General features: G+C 40.0%; 1 protein-coding gene across 4 annotated transcripts in view; it reads left to right on the forward strand.

Moving 5' to 3' along the window:
* The first annotated feature begins 1,244 nt into the window (after positions 1–1,244).
* The window catches only part of itsn1 (intersectin 1 (SH3 domain protein)), a 54,418-nt gene continuing 28,090 nt past the window's right edge, over positions 1,245–27,572 (forward strand). For all 4 annotated transcript variants that reach the window (XM_066661111.1, XM_066661112.1, XM_066661113.1 and 1 more), the window contains exons 1-14: positions 1,245–1,390; positions 13,520–13,580; positions 14,156–14,251; positions 19,590–19,653; positions 21,094–21,254; positions 21,556–21,744; positions 21,988–22,078; positions 22,156–22,265; positions 23,351–23,414; positions 23,615–23,752; positions 24,252–24,364; positions 25,192–25,454; positions 27,019–27,168; positions 27,369–27,509. In XM_066661111.1, coding sequence (XP_066517208.1) covers positions 13,553–13,580; positions 14,156–14,251; positions 19,590–19,653; positions 21,094–21,254; positions 21,556–21,744; positions 21,988–22,078; positions 22,156–22,265; positions 23,351–23,414; positions 23,615–23,752; positions 24,252–24,364; positions 25,192–25,454; positions 27,019–27,168; positions 27,369–27,509 — 1,608 coding nt within the window. In that variant the 5' untranslated portion in view covers positions 1,245–1,390; positions 13,520–13,552. The remainder of the gene's footprint in view (positions 1,391–13,519; positions 13,581–14,155; positions 14,252–19,589; positions 19,654–21,093; positions 21,255–21,555; positions 21,745–21,987; positions 22,079–22,155; positions 22,266–23,350; positions 23,415–23,614; positions 23,753–24,251; positions 24,365–25,191; positions 25,455–27,018; positions 27,169–27,368; positions 27,510–27,572) is intronic.

A 27,572-nucleotide genomic window follows, 5' to 3' on the forward strand; every position in this document is an offset into this window, starting at 1 on the left:
AGCAGTAATTCTGACCAATCAATGGCAGCAATACTCGTGCCCTACTATTCACATCAGTCTGCTGTAGCGTATGGAATGTTACTCAGATATATATTTTATACTATTCTAATAAAATGAGGTTTCCAAACAAATGGCTGCAAGCATTTTTAATTTTTTGTTTTAATATATGAGGTTAATCCACTCTCATCCACTAAGAATTCTGTAGAGCAAGCCTTTCAGTGGTTTCAGTCTCTTTTGGAGAAGACGTCCCTCTTCAGTCATCAATGAAACCCCTGAAATCCAATGTTTATGCACAGATCTATAAATGTGAAATTATTCTACTATCTCTACTTTCCTTCACTGCTCACCTGCACCTCAAAAGGGCTTCCGCACAATTAGTCGGGATTGGCTTATGTTTATGATGTAAGAAATCCTAGCTTTGGACCAGTTCTATTCCAAATTTTAAATGCTAAGGAAAGGTGCTCACTGCTTATTTTCCACATGATTGTTTACATTTCATTGCATATGATATTGATAAGTCACACAGAGAGAGGAGCACAATGCCTCACTTTTAGACACTGTCCACCTACCTCATGTCTCATTCACATGTAAGGAAACACCCAAGAGTTACGCTGATGTTTGGCTTCATTCAGCCTCTTGTTGTTTGAAAGACATTTCTCCCCATCCATAATTATATTTCCATGGGTCTCTTCATGCTCAAGTCTCCAAACATGCTTGCAGTTCATGTCCTTGGCACAGTGATAAGAGAGGCTCTGAGGGGATGTAGTAGACAGGCAGGTAAGACATCCAATCATTTTGTTTGGTCTGAATAAAATGACTGGGCACATTTTTTTACAGTCCTGTGGTTTATACAGAAAATTATTATTTTCCTGTATGTTGTCAGATCATTTGATTTATTGATTTGAAATCTGCATTTCAAGCTATATAACAAAAATGGTTTTCAAGACAAAACACATACTCAAGCTTTAAGAGTAGCTATATTGTTGTTGTTTATTTGAGTGTAAGTAAACACAGAAACATTCACTTAAAACATACACCAACGTTCATTAAAGGGTCATTTAATGTCATTATAGTATAAATAACGAACAATATATCAAGCTCCTGTGACATCAAACTCCAAACACCATCAGAGACCCCCCCCCCCAGCACCGCGGCCTCCTCCTGATCAAAACAATGACGTCACTGACTTCATCTCGCGTGAAACACTCTCGCGATACTTTGAGATTCCACGGTTGCGTAGCAAAAGCAGTCCGAGGGAGAGCGGGGAGTAGAGAAATAAAAAGGGAGAGTCGTTTCATCCATTAAAAACGGACTCCCGCCGTTCATCCCCTGGCCCTTTCCAGCTCATTCCCACTAAACAGTAGCGCAGATATGGATACCGAGCGATGAGGTAAGAAAAACGCGCCCAGTGCCTGGCTTTATTCTTGTTCTTTTTGACAAGCGCCGCTCCGCCGTGTCTCTGTGGAGAGAGTGCTCAGCTAGCGGCGGCTAATACCGAGCCTCTAGCTTCTCCCCTCCTCTGATACACATACACACACACTACTGTACCCGCACACTCACACACTGCAGCTGCACACAGAGGCTAGACAGTGCCCTTTACGGACATTTAAAGGCTCTTTTCAGTTACATAATCATAAAACAACGCGGAGGCTGGCGATTAAATCCCCCGTCCCCGAGTAAGCCGTGCTAGCACACACGGAGACCCAGCAGCTTAACGTTAGCGGTGCTTACAACGCCGCCAGCGGTGGCTCTCAGGCACACGTTCATTATAGAGACGGGCTTGTGCCACATTTGTTATTCTTCGAGTCGTGTAAAACATTAACGTGTTTCAATAGAGGCTATGTAGTGTCTTAAGGCTTCACTGGACATTGTAGCAGCTAGGCACAGCTAACTCCAGCCGTATTTACTGCAGCAGCTCAGCATAACGTTAGTGTTAGGTTGAAGGTTATACTGCAGAGATACTCGGGAAATTCATCGCACACATGGCATTACTAGGTATTGGGTAATATTTGCTGAAATGAAAGCTGACTGTTGTACATCTCTTTAAGCACTTGTATTTAATTGTATATTGAAAATTAAATACCTCCAAAGAAAAAGGCTAAATTCATGTCCCAGCGAAGTACAGTTCACAATTAAATGTAATCCACCCAGAGCTGTATTGCTTTCCATCGGCCCCAGAATCATTCGCAGTCTAGTTTCATTATTGCAAAGTAATGTCAGATGTGCTCTTGCGTTTCACGTATTTCCACTGTAGCGACTGCATTCCTTATTCGCTCCCACTGATGTTCAAGTCTAGACAGCTGCCTCGTCCCAATAGCTGACACTGTTTAATATCATACCTTCGTAATGCCCTGGAGAAAAGTGTAAGCCGTACACCTCTGTCCTCTGTTGATAATCCTGGTTTAAATGGGAGTTTAATCGATTGGCGGTGATAAACTTTGTTAATGTAGTTAAAGTCATTCTGTGTGATTTTATGTTAATTCAAGAATAATTTAGATCTTCACAGTGGTATTGGCAGAATCTTCCAAAATGTAAATATAGCTATTTTATTAATCTTACAAGTTAATCAACCTACACGTGTGTTTGAGTTTTGGGGGTATGGTAAATATAGCCTATCTATGGGTGCTGCTTTGCCATAGAACTCCACAAATGCACTTCTGATATAATACGACCATTCTTCTTGATTAAACCTTTAAAAGTCAACTATGTTCATCAGTTTTCCATGTTTAGAAGTAATTTTCAACTGCAGAACCTGTTAATGCTTTAAGACAAATTGCTGACGACTTGATAGCTCTACACTGCCAATTGATGGGATTGGTTTTTTAGGTTTATGACATGTTAAAAAACAACATCCCTAGCTTTTATATATTTTGTAGCATATAAACAACACCACTTGGGCATTAGCAAGGTTAAAAATGTAGTTTTCATTGGAGGGTTGTAAGAGCGTATTTTAAACATTTTTAAATACTTGTGTTTAAGCCAAAACCTAGTCACTAAATTAATTTAAAACAGTATCTCATCAGGTAGTGATAATGTACTATTAGGCATATTTTGGAGGCTTCAGAGGTCTGGTTTCCTGTTTCCACTGCTCTGAACCTCTCTGACCTGATAGGTTTTTCTAGTTCGGAGCATTTCACATCAAACTGCCCCCCCCCTCCCCCCGTGCCTCCAGCATTGCTCAAATCTTTGCAGAATGAAAGTTTTACATACTTCAGTAAATTGCGCTGACTTTGTTTTTGTTTCTTTTCTTATGAAGAGTTTGCAGAGCTAATTCGCCTCATCTAAAAGTCACCCTGTGACGGGAACTTCCCTATTAAAACATTTAATTTTAGGAGAAACCTTAGACGAGCAAAACATCTAAAACTTTGAACATAAAATGTATGTACATTGGGTCGTTGCCGTGATCACAGAGATGTGTGTAGTTTTTCTGGAACATGTTTGCGGCTGTTTAATTGGATTATAACGCCTGAGAGGGTGTATGAAGACCCTCTGTGTGGGTTTGGAGTCCAGGGGAAGAGCTGCTTTACTGTGAAGGAATCTGTTGTGGGCCATTGTTGAACAACACAAGAAAAGAGTTTAGTCTTTCTTCACCTTCTCACCATCCTCCTCTGTTTGCTTTCATTTACCTTTCCTTTCCTTTCCATCTCTTTCTCCCCTCCCTCCTTCCACTTTTCTCTTTTTGTCTTTTAATGTTTGTTTTTCCCTTTCCCAGTATCATTTTCCTGTCTCTCTTGTGCTCTTTTTCATCTCATTCTTCACCTTGTTCACTTCTTGTTTCTTTCTTGCTTGTCACCCCTCCCTCCCCACACCTCATCTTTTTACTTTTGTTGGTCCTGTCCCGCTCCTGATTTTCTTTCTCACCCTTTTTGTGTTTTCTTTTACTCTCTCCCTAAGCCTCAATTTTTCCTATTTTTCCTCTCACACGCTCTAGTTCTGTAGGTCTTCTGTCTGTCTCTCTCTATTTCTTCCCCTCACTGTCCTATTTCCCATTCCCCACACCTGACCCCCCCCCTTTCTTTTCTTTCTTTCTCCCTTTCTTTTTCTTTCTCCCTAGTTGTGTAGGTCCCATTTTGTGTCTGTGTTTTTGCAATTCTTTCTCACAGTCTCTTGATCATACTTGATCCTCTTTGTCTCTTTTCTTTCCCTTGCAGTCTTGTTTCTCACTCTCTCAAGCCCCCTTTTCCTCTTCTTTTTCCTTCTCTGTCTCTAGTTCAGCATGTCTTTCTTTCATCTGTCTCTCCATGGTCCTTTTTCTTGCTGGCTCTCTCATTTTAATTTTTGTTCCCATCCCCCGGCCCACCTCAGGTATTATTCTGTAGAGATTTAGTCTGGAGGAATAGATAAAGCAACACTGTGTGTGTGTGTGTGTGTGTGTGTGTGTGTGTGTGTGTGTGTGTGTGTGTGTGTGTGTGTGTGTGTGTGTGTGTGTGTGTGTGTGTGTGCGCTTTTGTCCACCTCTGCTATCCATTCTGTACAGCTATAGTTGAACCTCATCCTCTCTCTGGTCTTTGGCTTCAGGACAGAAGTAGTGGTACTGGCTGCTTCAGCAGAAAGGCAGTGGGACATAAGCTGCTCCAGTCTAATATATATCTGCCTGTAGGAGTTTAATGATTCAGAAAAACTGTGGGTTGAATTAGTATGATGTGGTGTTACCGGAATTTAACACGTTCTTGATACAGAAAATATGTTTATTTTTTTATATTCTGTTTTCAGCTGGTTAGTGTGTTCAACATGGTATAAGTTTTGACATGGATTAATAACCATAATATTATACAGTACTCTAACCAGAATAAAAATAAACCCCTGCTTCCTGCCGTGGTTGAATAGCCTCATTGTGCGTAAGATTTTCATTCTGTTCAACAAATATTCTGGCAGAGCCCACTGAATTGTCATGTTATGTATCTTCCATGTGTGCACTGCTTTTGTAGTAGCAAGGCCTAAGGAGGGGTCAGACATATCTTTGTACTAGCCCTGGAAAAGTGGAGTCACCACACTTATTTCCCCAGCTTTTTTATTTTGCAGTGAATAATCAAATCACTGGTAAACCACAAGGCATATTTATGTAATATCTGAACTTTCTGTCTCTGTGAAGCATACCCCAAACAAGTTAAATTAAAATATTGCAATAATATAGTTTTAAAAAGTTAAAAAAGGAATTTGAGGGCGGCACGGTGGCGCAGCAGGTAGTGTCGCAGTCACACAGCTCCAGGGGCCTGGAGGTTGTGGGTTCGATTCCCGCTCCGGGTGACTGTCTGTGAGGAGTTGGTGTGTTCTCCCCGTGTCCACGTGGGTTTCCTCCGGGTGCTCCGGTTTCCTCCCACAGTCCAAAAACACAAGTTGCAGGTGGATTGGCGACTCGAAAGTGTCCGTAGGTGTGTGTGTGTGTGTGAGTGAATGTGTGTGTGTCTGTGTTGCCCTGTGAAGGACTGGCGTCCCCTCCAGGGTGTATTCCCGCCTTGCGCCCAATGATTCCAGTTAGGCTCTGGACCCCCCTCGACCCTGAACTGGATAAGCGGTTACAGATAATGGATGGATGGAAAAAAGGAATTTGTCGGAATTTGTATTTCTAGAACAAACACCAGCACAACTCTGGTTTAAATGTTTGACAGAACATTTTAATATGGACTAAATAAAATTGGATTTACAGCTAAAGAAGCCAAACAAAAATCAGCACATAAACCGAAGAAAGCAAGGTTGCTGTGGGCTTGAGAAATAATGGAGTATGGATAAATGTATGAAAGTTACGTTTAATGAAGTATCGCAAATCTGCATTAGCCATGGAGATGATTCTGGAGCTTTTGTCTGCTGCCGTTCTAATGACACATACAAATTTAAAGACGACTGCTTGAAGAAAACATCACATTTCCCCATTCATTTATTATATGGAGTTGCATGTCAGGTTATAGACCAAGGAAAAAGCAACCATTACCTCACCACGTGTACTTTTCTCCTACTATTGATTCAAAAATAGGTGATGAAGTTATTTGGTCATCAGGATGATAAGGCATCTTCCGCCGAGCAAACGGTATTATGCTTTTGTTCAGGAAATGTATAAAATCAAACCAACATTAACACTATGGTGGAAATTAAAAATATTGGTCCATGAAAAGGCGCTGTTTTCATAGTTGGTCTATCATATGCTATTTGTGAAACTTGAAACTTGTTTGATGTAGAACATTGTTTTTCATTAGGGAAGCCTAAGTTTAAGTCAGAGGAGGAGCAACAGCATACCAACCTCCCTTACCGGATTTAGGAAATCATTCAAATAGTTTTAACATTTGGTATGTTTTGGTCTGTTTTATGAAGCCAGAATATACCTCTAAATGTCTTTGATTTGTAGAGGTACAAGTAAAGAGTCAACCTTTAATTGGATATTTCCTTGGGGTCTTACAGTGCTTTTTCACTGCATAGCATCGGCTTGGCACGGCTCAACATGCTTTTCCTTGAGCATGTTTCCACGAGCACAAAATCCTGTATCTAATGGGAACCACAGGCCTTGAAAACTACAACAATGGCGGTGATAAAGTTAGGTGCTGTTGACCTGTCGTGTCTTCTCTGGCCAATCAGTACTCTGCAAGGTATCACGTTTAATACCTGCTCAGCTTGCTTTGTACTAGGCATGAGCAGGGACTAAATTACACAGTTCCAGGGACCAGGTGCCAGATTTGGCTGGTGGAAAAGCAAAATAGCTGAGCAGAGACAAGTAGGACCCATGCAGTGGAAAAGTGCCATTAATGGCACACCTGTGACATGCTTTCATTAAAATACCACAAGGAGCAAACACCACAACACTGTTCTCTCCCTGTCTAAATGGTTCTGTTCAGTGGTTGTTTCTTTAAATGAGAATGAGCCACACTTCAGTTCAGCATGAGAGCCCAGGGTTAGAAGCTGTAGTTATTACACCATTTTAGGGTTTACATCACTGGCAGCTGTGTGTAATTTGCGACACCGACCTACCAAATAATAACAAATATCTTACTCTGTTGTTGGTTGCCACAACAACAATTGGTTGATTTCACAATATTGACAAGTTGAACTTTTTTTTTGGTAGAGATGCAGAAGAGCAGTAAAAGATTTGCATGCATCAAATGGGTGGTCCCTATTCCCATTTTCTTACATTACGTTTCACTGTACTCAGTGTGGTGTCAGTTTGCCGCCACCTACATTCCACCCACAGAAAACGTCATCTCTGTTTACAAACACAAATTTGGTCTATAGTCATTTTCACTGGACAGACTTGAACAAGGAGGTGGGTAAATCTAAGTTTCTGCTTTTTGGGTTGGTAGTTGGTCTAGATCTACAATTGAATAGGCCTATTCACCCAAAAGGTGATTTATTTCCCTCTAACCCATAATATGTCCTATTCAAGGCAGCTGTGGGCTAATTCTGATCTCTTTTCACAAATAATTAGGTATATGCATTCTACTTGACCTTTATGAGTACCTTCTATAGATTAATAAACAAACCATTGTCACAAATGTAATTTGTCTAGTTAGGTCATTACCACAATTTATTGAGGTAATCAGACAATCGGAAGAGGCTAAAAAGTCATTGTGCTTTTAAAGTAACACTTGAGGGATATGTTTGCCTCGTGGTGTCTTATCTATAATGGTAATGCAGTGGTTTATTTAGTAAATATTGTATCCATCATTACTGCCTAGCACTGTGTATATCAATTATTTTTCCGCTTCAGTAATTTATAGTTTATTCTGCTGATTAATCTCTTTAGGTCTACACATCATTTAACATTTAAACCTGGCTAGCTGCAAAAATAAACCTTATCTCTTAGATGAAACTCGATTGAATTCAGTGCACAGCCCCACATACTTAAACATTTTCCATTATGTCTGCATTTAACATTTAATATCCTGTGTGTTTGTAGCTGGGTAGATTTGTATGTGCACAGATTGTGCATGTCTGGTTGCTTGTATACAGCAGAAAGAGCAGTGAACGTAACCTTGCTCTAACATTGTGCAGATGTGGTTTCAGGCCCTCCTAAGGAAACTGTCACATTAGATCTATTTAATGTTTTTTATTACTGCAGTTTCTGTTACAGCAGAAACAGCTATTGTGCCTATATAAGGAATTTAAGCCCTTAAAGGGCCCATACACTGATTTTTATTGCTTTATTGCCAAAGTCCTCTTGACCTTTGTGTGGTTTAACCAAAAATCACATGTTAATTTTTAATCTCTGTTTACTGTAACTGCTTCATCCTGTTCAGTGTCATGGTGGGCTCAGAGCCTACCCAGAATCACTGGCCACAGGGCAGTAACACCCCGGACAGGGTGCCAGTCCACACACATGGGCATTGCTAATGTGTGTATTTGGCCTATGGCCGGATACCGGACCACCCGGAGGAAACCGACACAGACCTGGTGAGAACACCTCACAGACAGTGGCCTGAGGCAGGAATTGAACCCACGACCTCAGGACCCAGACCCAGGTGTGAAACAGTATGGTAAAGCAATGCCTGAAAAACAGGAAACCAGTGAGAGCCGGGCTTGTCTTATGGTCTTACTGCCATCTGCCATCTTTCATGTTTGCGAGAAAGCCTGATGTTTGCAGAAATGCCTGCTTTGGCGATGTAGACGTTCACAAGAAACTCCTGCCAGGTTTTGAGGATTGAGATCACTGGTCGGGTGTGAGCAATCGGAAGGTGTGTGATGTTTCATTAAGGGTGGATTGTGTAGTGTGGACACTTTGAGGACTAACAATAATCAAGTACAGAGGAATCTGTGGAAAAAATGTCATTATGTGTGGAGTGTCTCACATTTTCAACATAGGTTAGGATTTTTAAAATCCCGTACTGTGGGCCAGGCATTATTCAGTAATATTATTGACTGGGAGGATTTGTCCGTTTATCCAGATAAAGTCTGCACTATTCACTAGAAGTAAAGTCTGAAATCTTTGCCTTGTGTTACAGTTTAAAAAGGTATATGGCTTATAGCTTTAGAAGGCTTATAAGGACAATGTACCATACACCCCATGGACTATTTCACATGAAAAAAACTGGAGTTGGCTTTGTTGTATGAGTAAGTGATCTAGTGGACTGTTGAGTATGTGTTTTGGGATTTGATCTCCCTATATTCCACCCATAAATCCTTAATTTATTTGTTTGTTTGTTGAACAATGTTGGGCAAACTTTACATAATGTGGGTGAGAATCAGTTTCAGCGTAATGAGAAACTGTAGATCTTTTGTTGAGATTACTCTAGGACTATTGCACCATTTAAATAAGGAGCCACCTCCAGCTTCACAATGTAGCAGGGTAGCATTCCATATATGTTACTGCTGTTTACTTCCTGAGGAAGCACCTCTAACTTCAAGTGATTTTGATCAGAAAGTGCTGTCAGAATGAGTGTGTGTGTCAATAGTGTTTGTGTGTCTGTGTGTGTTTAGAAGACCTGTCCTGCTTTGTAATTGTCTAAGAAGAGAGACAGGCAGAGAAAGAGACCAGACAGCAGCTGGTCTCTTGTATTCCATTCACTGCGCTCTAGTGTTAAATGACTCTATCGTACTGCACATCTACTGCAGTGCAGATTATGGATCTGTATCATTCTGTCGCTTCTCAAGGTGACAATATTAGTTATTTTTAAGATATACGTTCCAAGTATGACATTCAAGTATTTTACTAAATATTCCGAACATTAAGTAATTAGTTTGTTTGTTTTTTTTAAAGCCATTATTAAACTATATCGACCAGCTAAGTACATCTTCCAAATCGCATTGATGCAAAGAAATAAAATAATTAAACACATCTGTCATAAATGTATACAAATGGGGGAACATAAACATGGATTTTAAATGGAGATTATCTTCATCTAATTGCAGGTTCATCTTCTCGTCAATAATCTTTATTAGTTTTACACCATTGGAGTGGCTATGATCTAGTAGTGCGTGTTCACACTGGGCCTCTGCTACTGTGTTATGCTAGGAATGCAAACAGACATGTGATCTATGTTGCTGTGTCCTGCTAATGAACGTGTCTGTCTCTCTCCCTGTCTCCTATGTTTTTGTGTGTATATATGCGCGCGCACACTTTGATTATGACGGCTTACTTCTACACAGACAGTGGACAGAATGGACAGTGAACATAAAAGCAAGGAGGTGGTCATAAGGTTATAGCAGATTGCTGTGCATGCATGTGCAAACCTGTTTATTAAAAGGAGATGTTGTATTTTTGCCAAGTGTTTAATTTCAGTGGACAAACTAGCAGCCATTGTTATGATTCTGCATTCTTGCAATCCAGACAACTGTGATTGTTTGTAATACAGTGCTGTGTGTGTGTTTTGCAAGCTATAATAATGATGATAATTAAATAAAATGACAGATGTTTGTTTAAATAGAAAATGGGAACATAACTTTCCAACATGTGTAGCATGCCATGACTGAATGTGCATCAGCTGTTTGAGAACAAACAAACCCAAGAATTAAAAAAACCCACTAACTATTGTAACAGTAAAACAACCAGAGTCTGTTACATTTTCCATTACCTGCACAATAAGAGCAGTAGTATTTTCTGCACTGGTCAAGGTCAGTGTGTGTGTATAAGTAAATATGTCCAATGAATATTATAATATCGTTATAACATGACCATTTGTTAATAAATTGTGTTTGAAAGAAAGACCTGATCTGACTGGGGACTGGAAACTATATTTCTCAAGGTTTGATTGATAATGGCCCTTTTTAAATTGGGAATTTCGGCAAGCACCAGTCAGTGACTGGACACAAACTACCAGATGCATTGCAATTTTAACAGAAAGAGGTGGTGCGTGAAATTGTATAACACAAGGAAGGCTATCTTCTGAGAGGCCCCCATACCCATCAACTGCTGTTATTGCCATAATATCAACAGTGATACTTTGTGCTTTGCTTTGCAGGGGCTGAGCAGGTTGTGGTACATGCTGTGGTGAAATCAAGGCATTTGCTTGACCTGATGCTTCAGCTGACATGCTGTCTAACTCTGTGCGTGAACCTGTGGAAATTTATTGTGGGTTTTTGTTTTTCCCCCTCTATTAATAGTTACTGTGTGGGTTTTTGTTTAGGGGCCTGAAGTGTTTTCTGTTTCTTTCTTCTGTGTGTGAGTAACTTGGACTGATTAAACCCAGACAATACAGGGTTTGTCATTTTTCCCTTTTTCTAAGCAGAACATCTAAAATGCCCCGAGTTTAATTTATTAATGAATATGCAGATAGGACCTGGAAATGCATTGTGTTCATATTTAAGCTCTCGACCCAGACCTGCCTCGCCCAATAGCAGCATTGCAGTTGCATGACATCATTGCCTCCTGATCCCCCCCCTTGCTCTTCACTGGGGTGTGACCTCCTGAGTAGCCACTTGTGAGGAAGGAGAAATAAAAGATTGCACAAAATGGACTAGCTTGTGTCCAGTTGTACAGAGTTTTTTTTTTTCCTTTGAAAACATTGATCTAGGACCTGTTTGAAAGTTTCTATCATAATAAAATGTTAGCTTTAATGGCATCTCAAAAGCCATCCTATTGTAGGAAAAGTGCAACTAAGTGGTAGTAGTGACTGAAAAGTGAGTCTTCGTCCATTCGTTTTCATTATTTATTTTTTTTGCTGATGTGTTGTAGTTGTCAGTTTTTTTTTCCCCATTTCTAAGCTTTCTTTTGGAGCCCTGGTTAAAAGCATTGTCCTGAGAAAAGCCTCATTAGAATCTGAAAAGTGCAGAGGAAAAAAGTAGGTCAGACGCTCAAAGACAGCTAGCACACAAACACGCATGCTCGGCCATTAGCAAAGGCTGTGACGAGAGCCAGCTCTGCCGCGAGTGTGTCACTAACACAAGTGTGTGTGACAGGGCACTCTGTGTCTGTGACTGACTCTCCAGTTTAATCGGTGGAACAGAATGCTTTCAGTGTGGAGTCAAGCACTCAACCAGGCTCCAGCTTGCAGTCCTCCATCTTGAAAGACCCCTCACTAGTCAAACAATAAGGAGTTCTTAGAAATGACATCTCTTCACAGTAACATGGCCTTACAGTGTTACAGCAAATAATTTGTCTGAGCTGGGTAGGAGTGGTGATAATTATCAATCGGTTACAAGTTGGGGTACAAACATTCAGTTCCACACTTCTGTGAAATGTTGTGCCTACAACAAGTTTCTGGTTTGCACCTAGTTTAGCGTTGGGAATTCTTGGTGTTATGGTGATACCAAGCAGGGATGGTTGAATGTTAAAATGTGTACTTTGGACAGACCTGGACTACAGTTTACTTCCAAAAAACGTTCCTCAAGTAAAAGAGAATTGTATATATCTGGGGTTTTCTTGTTCCCTAAAGGTGAGATATGCATTACTTGAATGGCCTTGCACTTTGTCCTGGGATGACTCAACCAAAGGGTTAAGGAGGGTGTGACTGTGTGTGACACAGTGTTGACATATTGAGAAATGCTGAAAAAAATGACATTGTATACACCACTTTCCCGAACATAACCCCTCAGTTTTAATCCTGCCTACTCTTCTGTGTAATGAACATTTAGCTTGAGTTTGTTAAGCAGAACAAAGTACTGTGTCAGCACTTGGCCCTCATTATCACTGTGTGCTATGCAAAATACAGGGAGTGCTGGCTGTTTCTCAAACAAACAGTAATATTGACAGGATTAATGCTTTAGTGTGTGTGTGTGTGTGTGTGTGCCTGCGTGTCCATCCCCAGACTCAGCTTTGAAAGGATCCTGCTGGGAAAGCTCTGTATTAAGGAAGCGAGAGATTGGGGGTGCTAGGAAGAATAGTGATGGAGGATCTGGCACTGATTAAAATTTTTCAGGCTAGTGCCCTGGGGTGTCCCTGCTGGCGTGTGTGTGTATCAGTGGGTGGGTGCACATGCTCTATGGCAGCGTTTACACAGCTGGGAGATAACTGGTAACAGACCGTGGTTCAGACTCTTGTAGGGTGTTTTTTTTTTTTTTTCTTTTTCTTCCCCCTCTCTCGTTCTTGTGCTTCATCTGGGGCAGGCCAATATGGGGGGAAAAATGTATGTCATTGTTACGATGCATATGATATCTTGGCACATTAACACGGTACGCTGACAATGTAGAATTCACAATAGAGAGATTTATATTGATATTGATTAGACGCTAAAGAACATAATTGATTAAAAGTAAATGTTGAAGTGGTTGCTTAGAGGAAGCTTGGTGCACACACACCAGGGTCTTCAGCGAATGTTACATCCCATCCAGCTTAATCTGTACTGTAATGGTCAATTATAGACTTATCCAGGATTCACAGGAAGCTTGGGTTTTGTGTGCCTGTGTTTGTATTCCGTCTTCGTGTTTATTTCCTCTAGATCTCCCACGATCAGTGTCACCTTGTCTCTTCCTCACACAGATAAAATGACAGTAGAGAGAAAGAAGACAGTTTTATTGAATCATTGACCTCTTCTCTAAAAAAAAATGCATCTTAAAAGGCATAGTGAATAAATCAGCAGTGGAAATAAACCCCAAAGAGGGAGGAAGTTTGAGTGTAAAGCGGGATTAAATGAGTGAATTTTTTGTTGTGTTTATGTTACAGGAGTGTGGCGGGGTACAGCTGACTGACTGAACCATGGCTCAATTCCCCACAGCCTTTGGAGGTGAGTTCTCTTTTATATCCACACTGACAAATGTACATTTATGTGAGGGTGTGTGGGATGAAATTTTGTCCAGTTACTTTTTACTTTTGGTGTAATTAATGTTCAGTTTATTTCTCTATTCTTCAAACACTTCATTGTTTAATATTATACAAGGAATTATATCATAGTGTAATTGTTTATACATTTTGTTACATATTCTACAGTTTGTGAATCTCTCTCTCTCTTTCTCTAAAACACACAGACACATGCTCACACTTTCTCCTTTTTCTTTTTCCTTCCCCTCTAAAACTTCCTGTTCTATACCTTTACTAAAAAAGATCACATCCTTTCTATCTCTCTCCTCTCTCTTCTCTTCTTTTTTTTTCTTTCACTCTCTCTTTCTAATGAAGCCTGGGAAGCACTTGGAATGTTGTAAAATCTCTAGTCAATTGCCTATTTCTAAAGTGGCAACACCTGTTTGTATTTTAAAGAAGATATTGGCACTCAGACCCACATACAGAAAGAGCTGATGCCTTCTTATTTAAATTACACTACAGGATCTGTCATGGTATTAGTGTCTATTTCTCTGTGTACAGGGGGGCTGGACACATGGGTTATCTCTGTGGATGAGAGAGCCAAACATGACCAACAGTTCCACAGTCTGACGCCGACACCTGCTGGCTTCATCACAGGTCAGTATGCAGTGCTGTAGTATGTAATATCCAGTTCTACAGCATTTAGTTTTAATGTTGTAACACTAGTATTGGAGTTCTACATGATAATTGCAAAGTTGTGATGTGTAAAATGGCAAAGAATATCTATTATGGCCTCACTGATTTATTAACCATCTCAACATAATTTTTGACTCATATTTCTCTGCCTGCTTCTATAAACTAGTCTAATTTCCATCCATAACTAAAATTAACACCCTGACTCTTAATCTGCTGAGAACAGCTTCCTGTTTCATGTTTGACTTCTGTACAAAAGCTGTTTTACACTGACTGAGGACCATTTTTTGCCTCTTCACAGTTCCCAATCATTATGGTTTTAGAGAAATACAGCAATTGCTAAGTACAAATTATAATGGAAAGCTAAAACAGTATACTGGCCGTGTATTATAGAGTGGTGCTTCCTGTTCTACATAAATGTGGTAATCAGATACTGACCTCCAATATAAACCTCCTCCTATTTGCATTTTCTAAAACGCCTAGTTTGCATGGTGTCAGTATAGACCACAATTTGACACTGTCATAGAACAGCTTTACTATAAGTATGTCTGAAATTTTAAACATGGTCAAAAGGAGCTTTTCATATTTTGAGACACATGTCATTCACTAGATCATTTATTACATTTATTGATTAATGTTTAAGAAAAGTATTCACTGTTGATGTTCCAAAGAAACACTTTACCAGTGGCTGATACATGTCTGGTTCTGAAGAAACAGTTTAGAAAGATAGACTAACCTGCATGATGCAGAATATGGATTTAGTTAAATTGTTATACTTCAGTGTATATATTATTTGTTTTATTTTCTTAAAGTCTTCCAGAAATTAATGCCCCTGGTCGTGATAAATATTAATAATTATTTTTATTTATTTATTTATTTTTTTGGTTACATTACCATGCAGCATTGGGCAGAGGATCAGCCAGGCAGCTCTCCATATTTGCCATGCCAGTTTTGTGATGTGTAGACATACCCTCGCAGATCTCTGTCCAGCACTTTTTGTTTGAGCATTGTTCGCATTGCATCTTGTTTGTTAATTTCTTGCCTCTGTACTGAATATGTACAGGGTGTTTAGACAACGTAATATTGTCTTTAACATTTTCATTGTATTAGATATTATTAGTAATATGATTTAAATATACAGGGTTGGCCATTGGTATGGATACACCTTAAAAGGGGAATGGTTGGTGATATTAACTTCCTGTTTGTGGCACATTAGTATATGGGAGGGGGGACCCATATACATGGGTGGTGACCATGGTGGCCATTTTGGATCCAACTTTTGTTTTTTCAATGGGAATAGGGTCATGTGAAAACTTATTGGGAATTTCACAAGAAAAACAATGGTGTGCTTAACGTAACTTTATTCTTTCATGAGTTATTTACAAGTTTCTGATCACTTATAAAATGTGTTCAAAGTGCTGCCCATTGTGTTGAATACTGGAAGCCTGTGCTAGCATTTCTCCTGTGGTGTTGCTATCAGTGTGTGAAGAGTTGGAGAAGAGGGTTGCATTCACAATTGACAACGTTTGTTGTGTCACATGACCCTACTCCCATTGAAAAAAACAAAAGTTGGATCCAAAATGGCTGACTTCAAAATGCCCGCCATGGTGACCAAACATCTTGAAAAATCTCCCCCATCCCATATACTAATGTGCCACAAACAGGAAGTTAATATCACCAACCATTCCCATTTTATTAAGGTGTATCCATATAAATGGCCCACCCTGTAATGTAGTGATACAGTGGCTGGTTTGGGTACTGATAACCTTGGCTCAGTGAGTAACTAACCGTAGTTGTTAAGGACAGCCGGTTGCTGATAGGATCATAAACGGCCACAGCAACCTTAGTGTTGAGGTGTAGGATTCAACAGAAATTTTGGTGACTGCAGGTAGGAAGAGAGTGTGGTGAAGCTCTAATGGATTGGCATAAGATATTTAACATCTTATCTTGTGTATGATTATTATAATAATGTGCATAAGTTATGCAAATACTATACCATTTTATATAAGGTTCTTTTGTCTGTGTATATTGTATCCTGGGACCAATCTGTTCTGCATACAGAAGGCCAAATATAATATTAATTAGTCCAATATTTTTCATTTCCCCCACTTTACTACCACACCTGCTCATCAAATGAAAATGCTCTGTTAACTCTGAGTTCGTTTCTAATACCAGGTAGGTACAGTAAGCCAACAGGGCAAAAATGTACCTTAGTATGTCACCATCTTCAAACAGAGGTGGCAATGGAAAAAATTCCAAATCCTCTATGGTTTTCTTGCAATATCCTGACTTCTTCTCTAGAGGTGTCAGGATCAGTTGAAACAAGTTTCTGGAAAGGATTTTTAATTTGTTGAACTGTATTTGCCAAGCCTCCTTTTAACTACTGGGAGATTTCTAGCTCAGCAATAGATAAGTACCTAAATGATAATTAAGGATCAATAGTCTGATGCTATGTATTTGATATAGACAAAAATGTTTTCTGATTCCCAGATTGAAGCTATAAATTGTCCACATGCATATTTTATTGAATGTAATGCATCCCTTGCTATAAAAGATACCACTTCCTTGTTCCGTTTTACTTTTCCATTTGTATTCTCTGTCCATTTAAAATAAACGTGAACTCAATATTGAAAATTTAAGGAGATAAGGGGTAATCACAATGTTCCATCGTAATTCTGTCACGTCTATTGCCTTAAGCACCTCTTAACGGGTCTTTTCCTGATCTCTGATCTCGCTGTTTTTGACTCCTTGGGTTGTCCCCAGCAGTGGATAGGCCTTTCTTTGTTTTGGCTGAAGCACTGCTGTATGGCTGTGAGCCTGCAGTCAGCCGAGCTGAGACAGGGAGAGGCTGTTTTTGGCTGGTAGTTCATAAAGGCATTCTTGTGTGTGTGAACGGTACGCACGTGTGTGAGAGATATGGTGGGGGGGACAGTAGACAGTCTGGTGACGAGGACTCCTGAAAGGGATGAAGAGTATTTTGTGGGAGGCTGCATGGGGCAGAGTCATTAATTGGATTGGGCTTAGTAGCAGTATATCTAATTAAATATAGCACACACTATCTGAATACTTTAAAAAAGTAATATTCATACATGTTTCATACTTATAGAAAGAAGTATGCATACTTAAAATATTATGCACACTAAAAGTAGTATGAATAATTGCTCTATGAATGTTCAATGAATATTTGGGGCCTATGTTTATCAATCAACTTTTAATCATACTTGGTGCAGTAATATGCATAAAAATGTATTATAGTGTGCATATTAAAATGTAGTATGCATACTTAAGTGTAAATAATAGTAATAAATAAATTGAATACATAATTAAATAATTGAATACCTTATAAAGATGTATACAATATAAATATAAAATATAGTAATTTTAGTTTTTAATTAAAATTCTGAACAAAAATGGACTATAATGGATTTTTTTTTTTTTTTTGGGTCATTGAGAGGTATTGTTTCTGTCGCGGTATTGTTGCTTCTGCCTCCATTTCTCCTACAGATTCCATTTTCCAGAAACACACTCTAAGGTTGTCTCAACCCCCCCTTTTAGTGTCTGTCACCCCACCCCATTTAGTGCTGTTCAAGACAATAGGCATTAAATGCTTCACAGCAGGGGTGTGAGGGTCTTGTAGGTACTTTGCCTTAAAATAAACATGTAGCTTTAGCCGTTCTAGTGTTAAAGTCTTTTTGATTGGAGCTCTTCCAATGAAGAGCCATACACCAGCCATTTCTGCCATGTACATTTTGTTTTATTTAGAGGACTTCGCGCTATGCTTTTAAAGCGTAAGAAAACATTTGCATGTTCATTGCAAAGTTTCCTTTATTAGACAGTATTAAATTCTTTGGAACATGTATATAATTGCTGATGGTTATATGTATTTATTTATTGTTTGATTTATATAAATCAAAATAAAAATGCAACAGTAGCTGATATCTAAAATCCCTGCTGCAACTGAATAAAATGGATACTCAGAAACTCCTATGTAAAATCGTCCTTTGTAGCCCATTTGCACATATGAAATGAGCTGAGGAATTTACATAATTATGTTGTCAAAAAGAAAACTTACTTTCCTCCATATTGAATATGTTCAGACTTAAATGAATAAGGCATAAGTGAAGGCCAGGAAAGATATATTGAAATCAGCCAATGATGTAGCATCTGAGGAAAAAAAAATACAGCCTAATTCTGCCTAGGCTTTGGGATGCAGCCATTATATTTATCACACTGATAAAATGTTTTAAAAAAAAACCTTGATAGAGACCAGTTATAGTCATTTCAACGTGGATTTTCAAAAAATTAAGTATCTTATGGTATTTTAAAGATCTCAGATTTGCTGTATAAATGTGATTGTTTAGAAATCCTTAATGTGTTTGAACACCATCCAGATCTGCCTTCACACTCTTACACATACACACACACTCTTCTTGCTAATGGGGTGTGTGTGAGGCATGCTACTTTCACACGTGTTGCAGTAATTTTTCACATGTGTTTTGGAGTTTTCACACCTTCACTTGACTCTGACCCCTGACATACTCATCTTTTGGTTGTGGAGAACTGAAACTTGCTGTGTTCTTTATCCTCCTTCTCTTTATAAAGAATATGAAACTTATGAAACATAATTTAACTCAGATGAGTGTGAATTGAAATTGTAAACAGTGATCAGGTTAACAGCTTTTTATGATTTGCCATTTTAGTCTGCCAACTTTAATACATGTTAAAGGTATTCATAATCAAAGTAAGCAAAGTCTTTTAATTTCTCATGAGGACTAGTATGATTTTATCTCTTAAGTTTCTTCTACCTGACAGCAGTTGCTACAAGAGAACACTTTTTTGGACCAACATGGATAAGCCAATTTAATTGTAAGCTCTGAAATGTTCTGCTCTGTTGTTTGGACTTATCTTACCAAGAATGAGCAAAACCACATATAAATAAATAAATAGAGTAATGTGAAGCTGGCTGTCTCCCCTGTCTGCTCCTTCACAAGCTTTGATGGTAGAATTGATGGACCAAAGTCCAGTCCCGACGCCGAGGCATGTTTACAGCAAAGCAGAAGTTATGTGTGGTTGTCTGACTTTGCACACAAAGTGAATCATAATTGCACATAAAAGCTATAATGGCAGTTATGTTATGCAAGCCCTTCAGTTTTTCTTGTCTGAGCGATGCAAATTAAGCATTTTTTTTTCAGTGCAGTTTTGTTGCCCTCTGTTCCATATATCTGTGCTGACTTCTGTTTAGTGTTGGGGTTTCCGTAGGCTTCACCGTCTTAATCATGCCTTTCTCCCTTTCTTTCCACAGGTGACCAGGCCAAAAATTTCTTTCTGCAGTCAGGCTTACCTGCCCCTGTTCTGGCCCAGATATGGTATGAGCCTGTCTAATCTGATTGATTATTCAGAGTAGTTCGTAAACCAGATTAATTTAACCTGGTCTTCTTCTCTGGCTTAAATGTTTTTTATATAGCTGTAGTTTCTGTGGAGTCATTGAATACATCATATTCCAACAGACATCAGGCTCTTTTTGGACACACTGCATATATAAGGCAAAAGACTGCAGCTCAAGCACTTGTGGGCATGGCATAGGTGTTGTTTGCTATTTTCATGGCTGGTACAGTGGCTCTAATATGAGAACAGCATTCTGTTCTCCAGTGATACCCAGTGTCCAAAATGGCTCCCTGTTTCCTATTCTCTATATCATTCACTATATATTTCACTGTTATAGGGAACTGAATTCAGGAGGGTAGTGGATGGTTTCGGACACTACCTCATGTGGGTTTTGACCAAACAACAGTGTATTATGGGTAATCTGTTATCTGTTCATGTACATGGGTTGTACACTGCTCGTTCCAGTGCATCGTTTCTGTGGAGTCATTGAATACATATTCCAACAGACATCAGGCTGTTTTTGGACATAAGACCAAAACTGTTATAAGGCATAAGACTGCAGTTCAAGCACTTGTGGGCATGGCATAGATGTTGTTTGATATTTTCATGGCTAGTACAATGGCTCAAATATGGCACAGAAAGATGCAATTTAAAAAAAGAGGTTGTGTTATACGTAATACATGATCAGGTCTGGTAAGTTGTGCTACAGAATTATCTAATCGGATTAACTCCTCTTATTCCCTGTGTAGCTTCTTTATACTTCTATTAAAATCAATACAAATGTCTCTGTTACACTGCAGTGAAAAGAGTTATGGATAAGCATAGTATGCCTTTGTTAGTATTATTTAAATGTTAATTTATTAAAGTTATTGAAATATTATTGTGTAGTTATACACAAACTAATGCATATTTAATAGTCACAATGCAATCGTTTGGCCTTAATCAAAAAATGTCATCAGTTCTATATATTTAGTAATGATGAGGTCATTTGTGTAGTCAAAATGTATTGAGAAATTGGACATCTCTTTGTGCACCTGCTTGAAGTGAGGGCAGTGTTGAGTGGCACTTTTATTTGTATTAAGACTAGGTCAGAGACAACAGTGACGCCTGGGCATTTTTGAGGCAAAACAAGATTCAGAATACTTGCCGAACCACACTTGGTTTAAAAAAAAAAGCTACAACTTGTTAATATTCTGGAAGATTTTGGCCTTTGTGTGAATCTAAGTGAAAAAACATAAAGCATTCACACCATTTCAGCAGTAGGTTTTTAAAGGAGCAACCAGTCATTTTTACCAAGCAAACATGGCTTGGTATCTAAATGCTTTTATTAGTATTATTGTATGTCTACATTTATTACATAAGAGTCTAGAGTAAACGTGTACGCTGGTTTGTCATTAAAGTGTGCGAATCTTCTCGCATAGGGCTCTTGCCGACTTGAACAATGATGGGAAGATGGACATGCATGAGTTCTCCATCGCCATGAAGCTAATAAAGCTGAAGCTGCAGGGACACCCGTTGCCCCCTTCCCTGCCCCCATCAATGAAGCAACCCCCTCTCTCCCTGCCACCTCCCCCAGCCTTTGGTAAGAACAAATCCTGAAGGCTTATTGAAGAGCAGGCCCATCAAGCTGAACAACACATGTTAATGTCCTGTGGATAAATGGTGTAGCTCACTGATTTCATGATGCTTAATTAAGGTTGAAAAATTGATTTGTGCTTTATGATGGACTGCAGTAGATTTCTTGGCTATGTCAATATCTTAAATCAAATTTTTGCTACCTGACCCCATACCCAAAAAAAACCCCTAGGCCCTAGCATTGCCAGCTTGTGATTATAGCAATCATTTCTGAAAACTAAGGCCCTTTCTGTCTCTAATATCTATAGGAATGCCCAGTATGGGAGCCATAACTGGTTTACCAGCGGTGCCACCCATGCCCCTTCCACCTCTTCCTCCTGGAGTGCCGGGAGTGGGCATGTCGCCCCCACTGGTCTCATCAGTGACCCCTCCTGTGCCTCCAATGGCCAACGGAGCCCCGTCAATGATGCAACCCATATCAGGTTTTTCACACCAAGGTAAGGGGCTGGTGGAAATGGTGGTAGGAACTCACAACATTCAGAAATATGAATGTGAAGGAAAGTGAGTGGACACACACAAAAGCTTTTCTCATTATTAACAAATTACCAGCTAGAAAAAGATTGATGTTTATTTACAGTTAATACAGTGAGATGGTGTCATTGTGACTTATCTCGCTTTCATTGAACACTAATACCAACAGCCAGAGAATTAATCTTGGATTACAAATGTCTCTTTTTCAGCACCTCTCTCAGCCACAGCTCTCAACAAAAGCTCATCTTTCAACCGCTCTAGTGCCAAGCTTCCCAAGGGACAGTCTTTTGAAACACCTAGGTGAGTCTCAGGTCAACGCACATGAACAATCGTACATAAACTGTGTCTCTGAATATCCCTTTTGTGTCTCCCCGCAGTGCCCCTTCAGCTCCTGTACCCTGTGACTGGGCTGTGCCCCAGTCTTCACGACTAAAGTATCGGCAACTATTTAACAGCCATGACAAGATGATGAGCGGCCATCTTACAGGTACCACCCGGCCACTGGCGTTAAGAGGGACATTGTGCAGAGTTGCACTTACCCAAGTGTAGGATACTTCAACTCTGTGTCTGTTCAATGCATTCTCACATTCTGGAGCGTTGATAGCTTATTAACCAGCTATCACTCGAAACCACACCAAAGACATATAAAATAGAAATGAGATCCATAGGATTGTTCATGAACTGTTGTATAAGGCCAACTCTATCCGCTTGTGCCATTTTATTGTGTATCTTGTGTAAAATGACAACCGCAGTTCAGCGTAAAAACCCAGAAAAACCCCATTGACTGCTCTGTCTCAAGGCTGTGCGTTGCCATGGTAACGTAAACAGTATTCTGTTCTCCAGTGATACCCAATGTCCGAAATGGCTCCCTATTTGCTATTCCTTATATCATTCACTATTATAGGGAAATGAATTCAGGAGTGAATAGTTTCAGACACTACCTCATGTGGGTTTTGACCAAACAACGCAGTATATTATGGGTAATCTGTTATCTGTTCATGTACATGGGTTGTACACTACTCGTTGCAGTGCACTGTGGGATTGTTTGAGTGCACTGAAAAATTTACAGTAAGTTTTCAGACACTACTTCAAAATGGCGGAACCCCAAAATAGTGCATTATAGTGAATAGGGCATAGTTTCTGACACAGCGCTACAGAGCTGTCAGTCATTAGTGTACTGGACCATGCCCACACTCTGAGGTGCTCTAACCCAGCTCTGAGAAGCGTATTTTGGTCATGTTTGAGGAGAGATCATATTTCTGTTGGGTTCTTGTGAAATACTAAGAATCATATTGATTATCATAGTGGTGATTTGAGTTTAGACTTTGCTGTGACTTTATGGTGTAAGGTTTTGTTCTTCAGTTTAACATAAGTATTAGGTGGCTGTGCTCTTTAGTGTGTATCCTGTTAACTGAATGAAAATACGGATGTGTGTGTGTGTGTGGGCATGCTTTGTGCTGATCTAGCTGTAACCCTTCTGATGAGTCAATAAAGTGAAGTGGATTTTAAGTCTCTAGTGTTCTAGCATTCTCTTTCTCTCTCTCTCTCTCTCCCCCCCTCTCTCTCTCTCAGGGCCTCAGGCTAGAACTATTCTTATGCAGTCCAGTCTACCACAAGCCCAGCTGGCCACCATCTGGTGAGGATATTGTTGTGCATTTCATTTTCCTCCTTCCAAAATATTTAAGGGACTATAAACAAACACTTAGTTATGTCATATTTCAAGTGCACAGTCTGTCATCAGTGATGATGATGAATTTCATGCCTTCATTATGAGTCTCATCATGAGTCCTGTAATATATGTCTACACTACCTCACTGATGCTGTTTGATGCTTTAGGAACCTGTCGGACATAGACCAGGATGGAAAGCTGACAGCCGAGGAGTTTATTCTGGCCATGCACTTAATCGACATGGCCATGTCTGGCCTGCCCCTCCCTCCTCTCCTTCCCCCTGAACTTTTGCCTCCTACCTTCAGGTCAGAGTGCCCAGCTGCTCCGATACCACATCTGTTGACATACCATGAAATAATGAGACTTTCCAATTTTATTATTAGTTTTATCATAATTAAGTGATTTTTATTGCCGTTTTAGATTTAAAGAGCCTGGTTCACATCCAGTGCTGGTGAACCCATACTCTGCACATTATTTTTTTTCCCTGTTGTATTCACTTGACAGACATTACTAGGAACTTGATAATTAGTGAATAGCATCAGGATTATTTGATGAGACCAAGCATGGTATTAAAATTACTATGTTAAATAAAACAAAATATAACATACCTTATAAAATAATTTTTTCTATAGAAAAGTGTTCTATAGCGGTTCCTCGTATTTTGTTGATTATCTTGTGTTTAGGACGATGTATTCTTTGCTGTACCTGACAATAAGGTGTAATGTCATTAATTGTTTCTTTTATTGTGATAAATTGTTTAATAATGCAAGTAGTTTAAATTGATGTCTGTTTCTGTGTGCATAGGAGAGTGCGCTCTGGCAGTGGTGTGTCTGTGACCAGCATCCACTCTACAGACCAGAGGGGCCAGGAAGAGTCTGCAGAGGAAGAGGAGAAAGAGACTGAGAAAAAGCTTCCAGGTCAGGGCTCAAGGGATAAACGACAGATCCTTTTCTTCCTTGGCTTGTTACATTAGTTGTCCCAAAGCTTTGCCTCCATAATTTGTAAACATTAATTTCTCATAGTAAGTGCACAAAAACAAAAATGGTAATACACTATATAATAGACTGTCAGGTTTAATGTGACTAAAACCTACTGTTACATTATGAAATAAACAGCCAGTTTATAAAATTCTGAGTCTGTATTGATTTTAGACTGGTTCTTGTTTGACAAGTAATACCTTCTAGTTTATTTTACTTGCTGTGGATGATATTTCTAGAGGCCATCATTCAAATGACACATTCCTCCCACAACAGTGCAATGGTTCACTGTCTTTATGGCCTACTCTCAGGCTACTAAATCCTTTCATACATTTCATGTCTGTGTTATAGCAATGTAATGTACTGCTAGTCTGTAGATAGCAAACAGTTTAGTCAGCTGCTGAAAAATAAAAAGTTATAATGGATCATATTAAAGATTACAGATTAGACAGCCGTGTTAATGGACTTTTATGATGCAAGCCATCTTCATAACGCATATTTACACAGGATTAAAGCTGCTTAGATCATAATACTAACTGAACCAGCAGATGGGTTTAATGGCCCTATGGGCAGATCAGCTAAGTTTTATATGCACACATCAATTTTTCTGGGGCCAGTTATCATCTCTGATATGAGGTCTGCTCATATTAAGGTGACTTTAGCATAACAATAATTTCTGCTTTTAATAAAAAAGGGTCAAAGATTCACATTCTAAGTGAAACCTCTAATAATATTCACTTCCTCTTGCACCTGTCTTACCTCTGCAGTCACTTTTGAGGACAAAAAGCGAGAAAACTTTGAGCGAGGGAATTTGGAGCTGGAGAAGAGGCGGCAGGCCCTGCTGGAGCAGCAGCGTAAAGAGCAGGAGCGGCTAGCGGCGCTGGAGCGAGAGGAGCAGGAGCGGAAAGAACGGGAGCGGCAAGAGCAGGAGCGCCGACGACAGCATGAGTTGGAGAAGCAGCTGGAGAAACAGAGGGAGCTGGAGAGGCAGCGGGAAGAAGAGCGACGCAAAGAGATTGAGAGAAGAGAGGTGTGTGGGCAAATGTCAAAGTAGTCTAGTAGTCTTCTAGGGGTCTAGTAGTGTTCAAAATAAGTATGTCATGTTAATTATTGTTTATTATAACAATAAGAAATATTTTTACAGATTTAAAATAAATAAATAAATATATATATATATATGAGAGAGATTAATTGGAGTGCCTTATCCTTACTTATAATTACAGTGAATTCATGGCCTGTTGATGGACATGTTCTCCTAAAGACCATGTTGACAGCACATAGTTGCCCCATGCTTTGAGCTCCATTGTAACGGAGTGTTTATTTATGGTGTTTTACACCTATAGTTTGTTTGCTCTGGTCTGATTCAATTCAGTTGTATATTTGGAGCATTTTCCCTTAAGATTAGTTTGTTTTCACGCAGTGATAAAGCAAAGCACACCAAACTGCATCACAACAAACCACGTGAGAACATTCTCTTCTCTTATTGGTCAGACCTTTATGGGGGGGAGCAAGAAAGTTCATACAGGAGGAAGCTCCTGTGTTGTGGAGTCATGCATAATGCAAAACATACCTGGCTGTGGGAGACGTTCAGCTCAAATTTGAGAAGTTCACCTGGTATTTGGGTCGGATCGAGGATGCATCACATTCTCACCACAAACAGACTGCTCCGGAGTTAGTTCAGGATGGGACTGAGACTACCTCCTCTCAAGGGTCCCTGCAAGCTTGTTTTGTGATTACTGCGTTCACACCTGCACAAATCGCACCAAAGTTGTAAACAGACCAGAGTCTGATTCAACCGGACTACAAAGTGTGGGTGTGAAAACGCCCCTAGAAATTTCAGTTTTTGTTTCCACACTGCGGCATGGTGGCGCAGCAGGTAGGTGTCGCAGTCACACGGCTCCAGGTTGTGGGTTCATGTCCTGCTCCGGGTGACAGTCTGTGAGGAGTGTGGTGTGTTCTCCCTGTGTCTGCGTGGGTTTCCTCCGGGTGCCTGTCTGTGAGGAGTGTGGTGTGTTCTCCCTGTGTCTGCGTGGGTTTCCTCCGGGTGCCTGTCTGTGAGGAGTGTGGTGTGTTCTCCCTGTGTCTGCGTGGGTTTCCTCCGGGTGCCTGTCTGTGAGGAGTGTGGTGTGTTCTCCCTGTGTCTGCGTTGGTTTCCTCCGGGTGCCTGTCTGTGAGGAGTGTGGTGTGTTCTCCCTGTGTCTGCGTGGGTTTCCTCCGGGTGACTGTCTGTGAGGAGTGTGGTGTGTTCTCCCTGTGTCTGCGTGGGTTTCCTCCAGGTGGATTGGCGACTCAAAAGTGTCAGTAGATGTGAGTGAATGTGTGAGTGTGTGTGTGTTGCCCTGTGAAGGAGTGGCGCCCCCTTCAGGGTGTGTTTCCGCCTTGCGCCAGGTAGGCTCTGGACCCACCGCGACATTGAACTGGATAAGGGTTACAGATAATGAATGAATGTTTCCATACTAATAAATAAATGTGCTTGTCCAAAGATATTCAAGTTACTAAATCAGATCTGTCCTGCTATAAAAGCATAATATTTGGCTGTTCTTTTTCAGTCAATAATAGAAACATTCCCTTATTTATTGTGTTTGTGTGTTCAGGCAGCCAAACGGGAGCTGGAGCGGCAGCGGCAGTTGGAGTGGGAGAGGAACCGTAGGCAAGAGCTGCTAACCCAGAGGAACAGAGAGCAGGAAAACATTGTCCTGCTCAAAGCACGCAAGAAAACCCTAGAATTTGAACTAGAAGCTCTGGTATGATAACACAAATACAAACACACACAAACAGACCATACATCATAGCCTCATCTGATTAGGTTCATTCTAGTCTTACTTTCTTTCACAAGTTCGGATCATATTAAATGAACAATATTTCTTTATCTGAAAATTATGCTTGTGGTCTACAAGTTGCTCTTTTATTCTTTTTGTTGTACCTTTTTCTTTATTCTTTGTAGAATGATAAGAAATCTCAGCTGGAGGGGAAGCTGCAAGATATCCGTTTCCGTTTGTCCACTCAGAGGCAAGAGATAGAGAGCACCAACAAGACGCGAGAGCTCCGCATTGCTGAGATCACAACACTGCAACAGCAGCTACAGGTACCCACCCCCCCTAAGAGCCTTTCTCCTAACAGTGCATTGTAAATAAAAATAGGCATTCAG

This window comes from Hoplias malabaricus, chromosome 2 (genome assembly GCF_029633855.1).
Source record: "Hoplias malabaricus isolate fHopMal1 chromosome 2, fHopMal1.hap1, whole genome shotgun sequence".
Classification (NCBI taxonomy): Eukaryota; Metazoa; Chordata; class Actinopteri; order Characiformes; family Erythrinidae; genus Hoplias; species Hoplias malabaricus.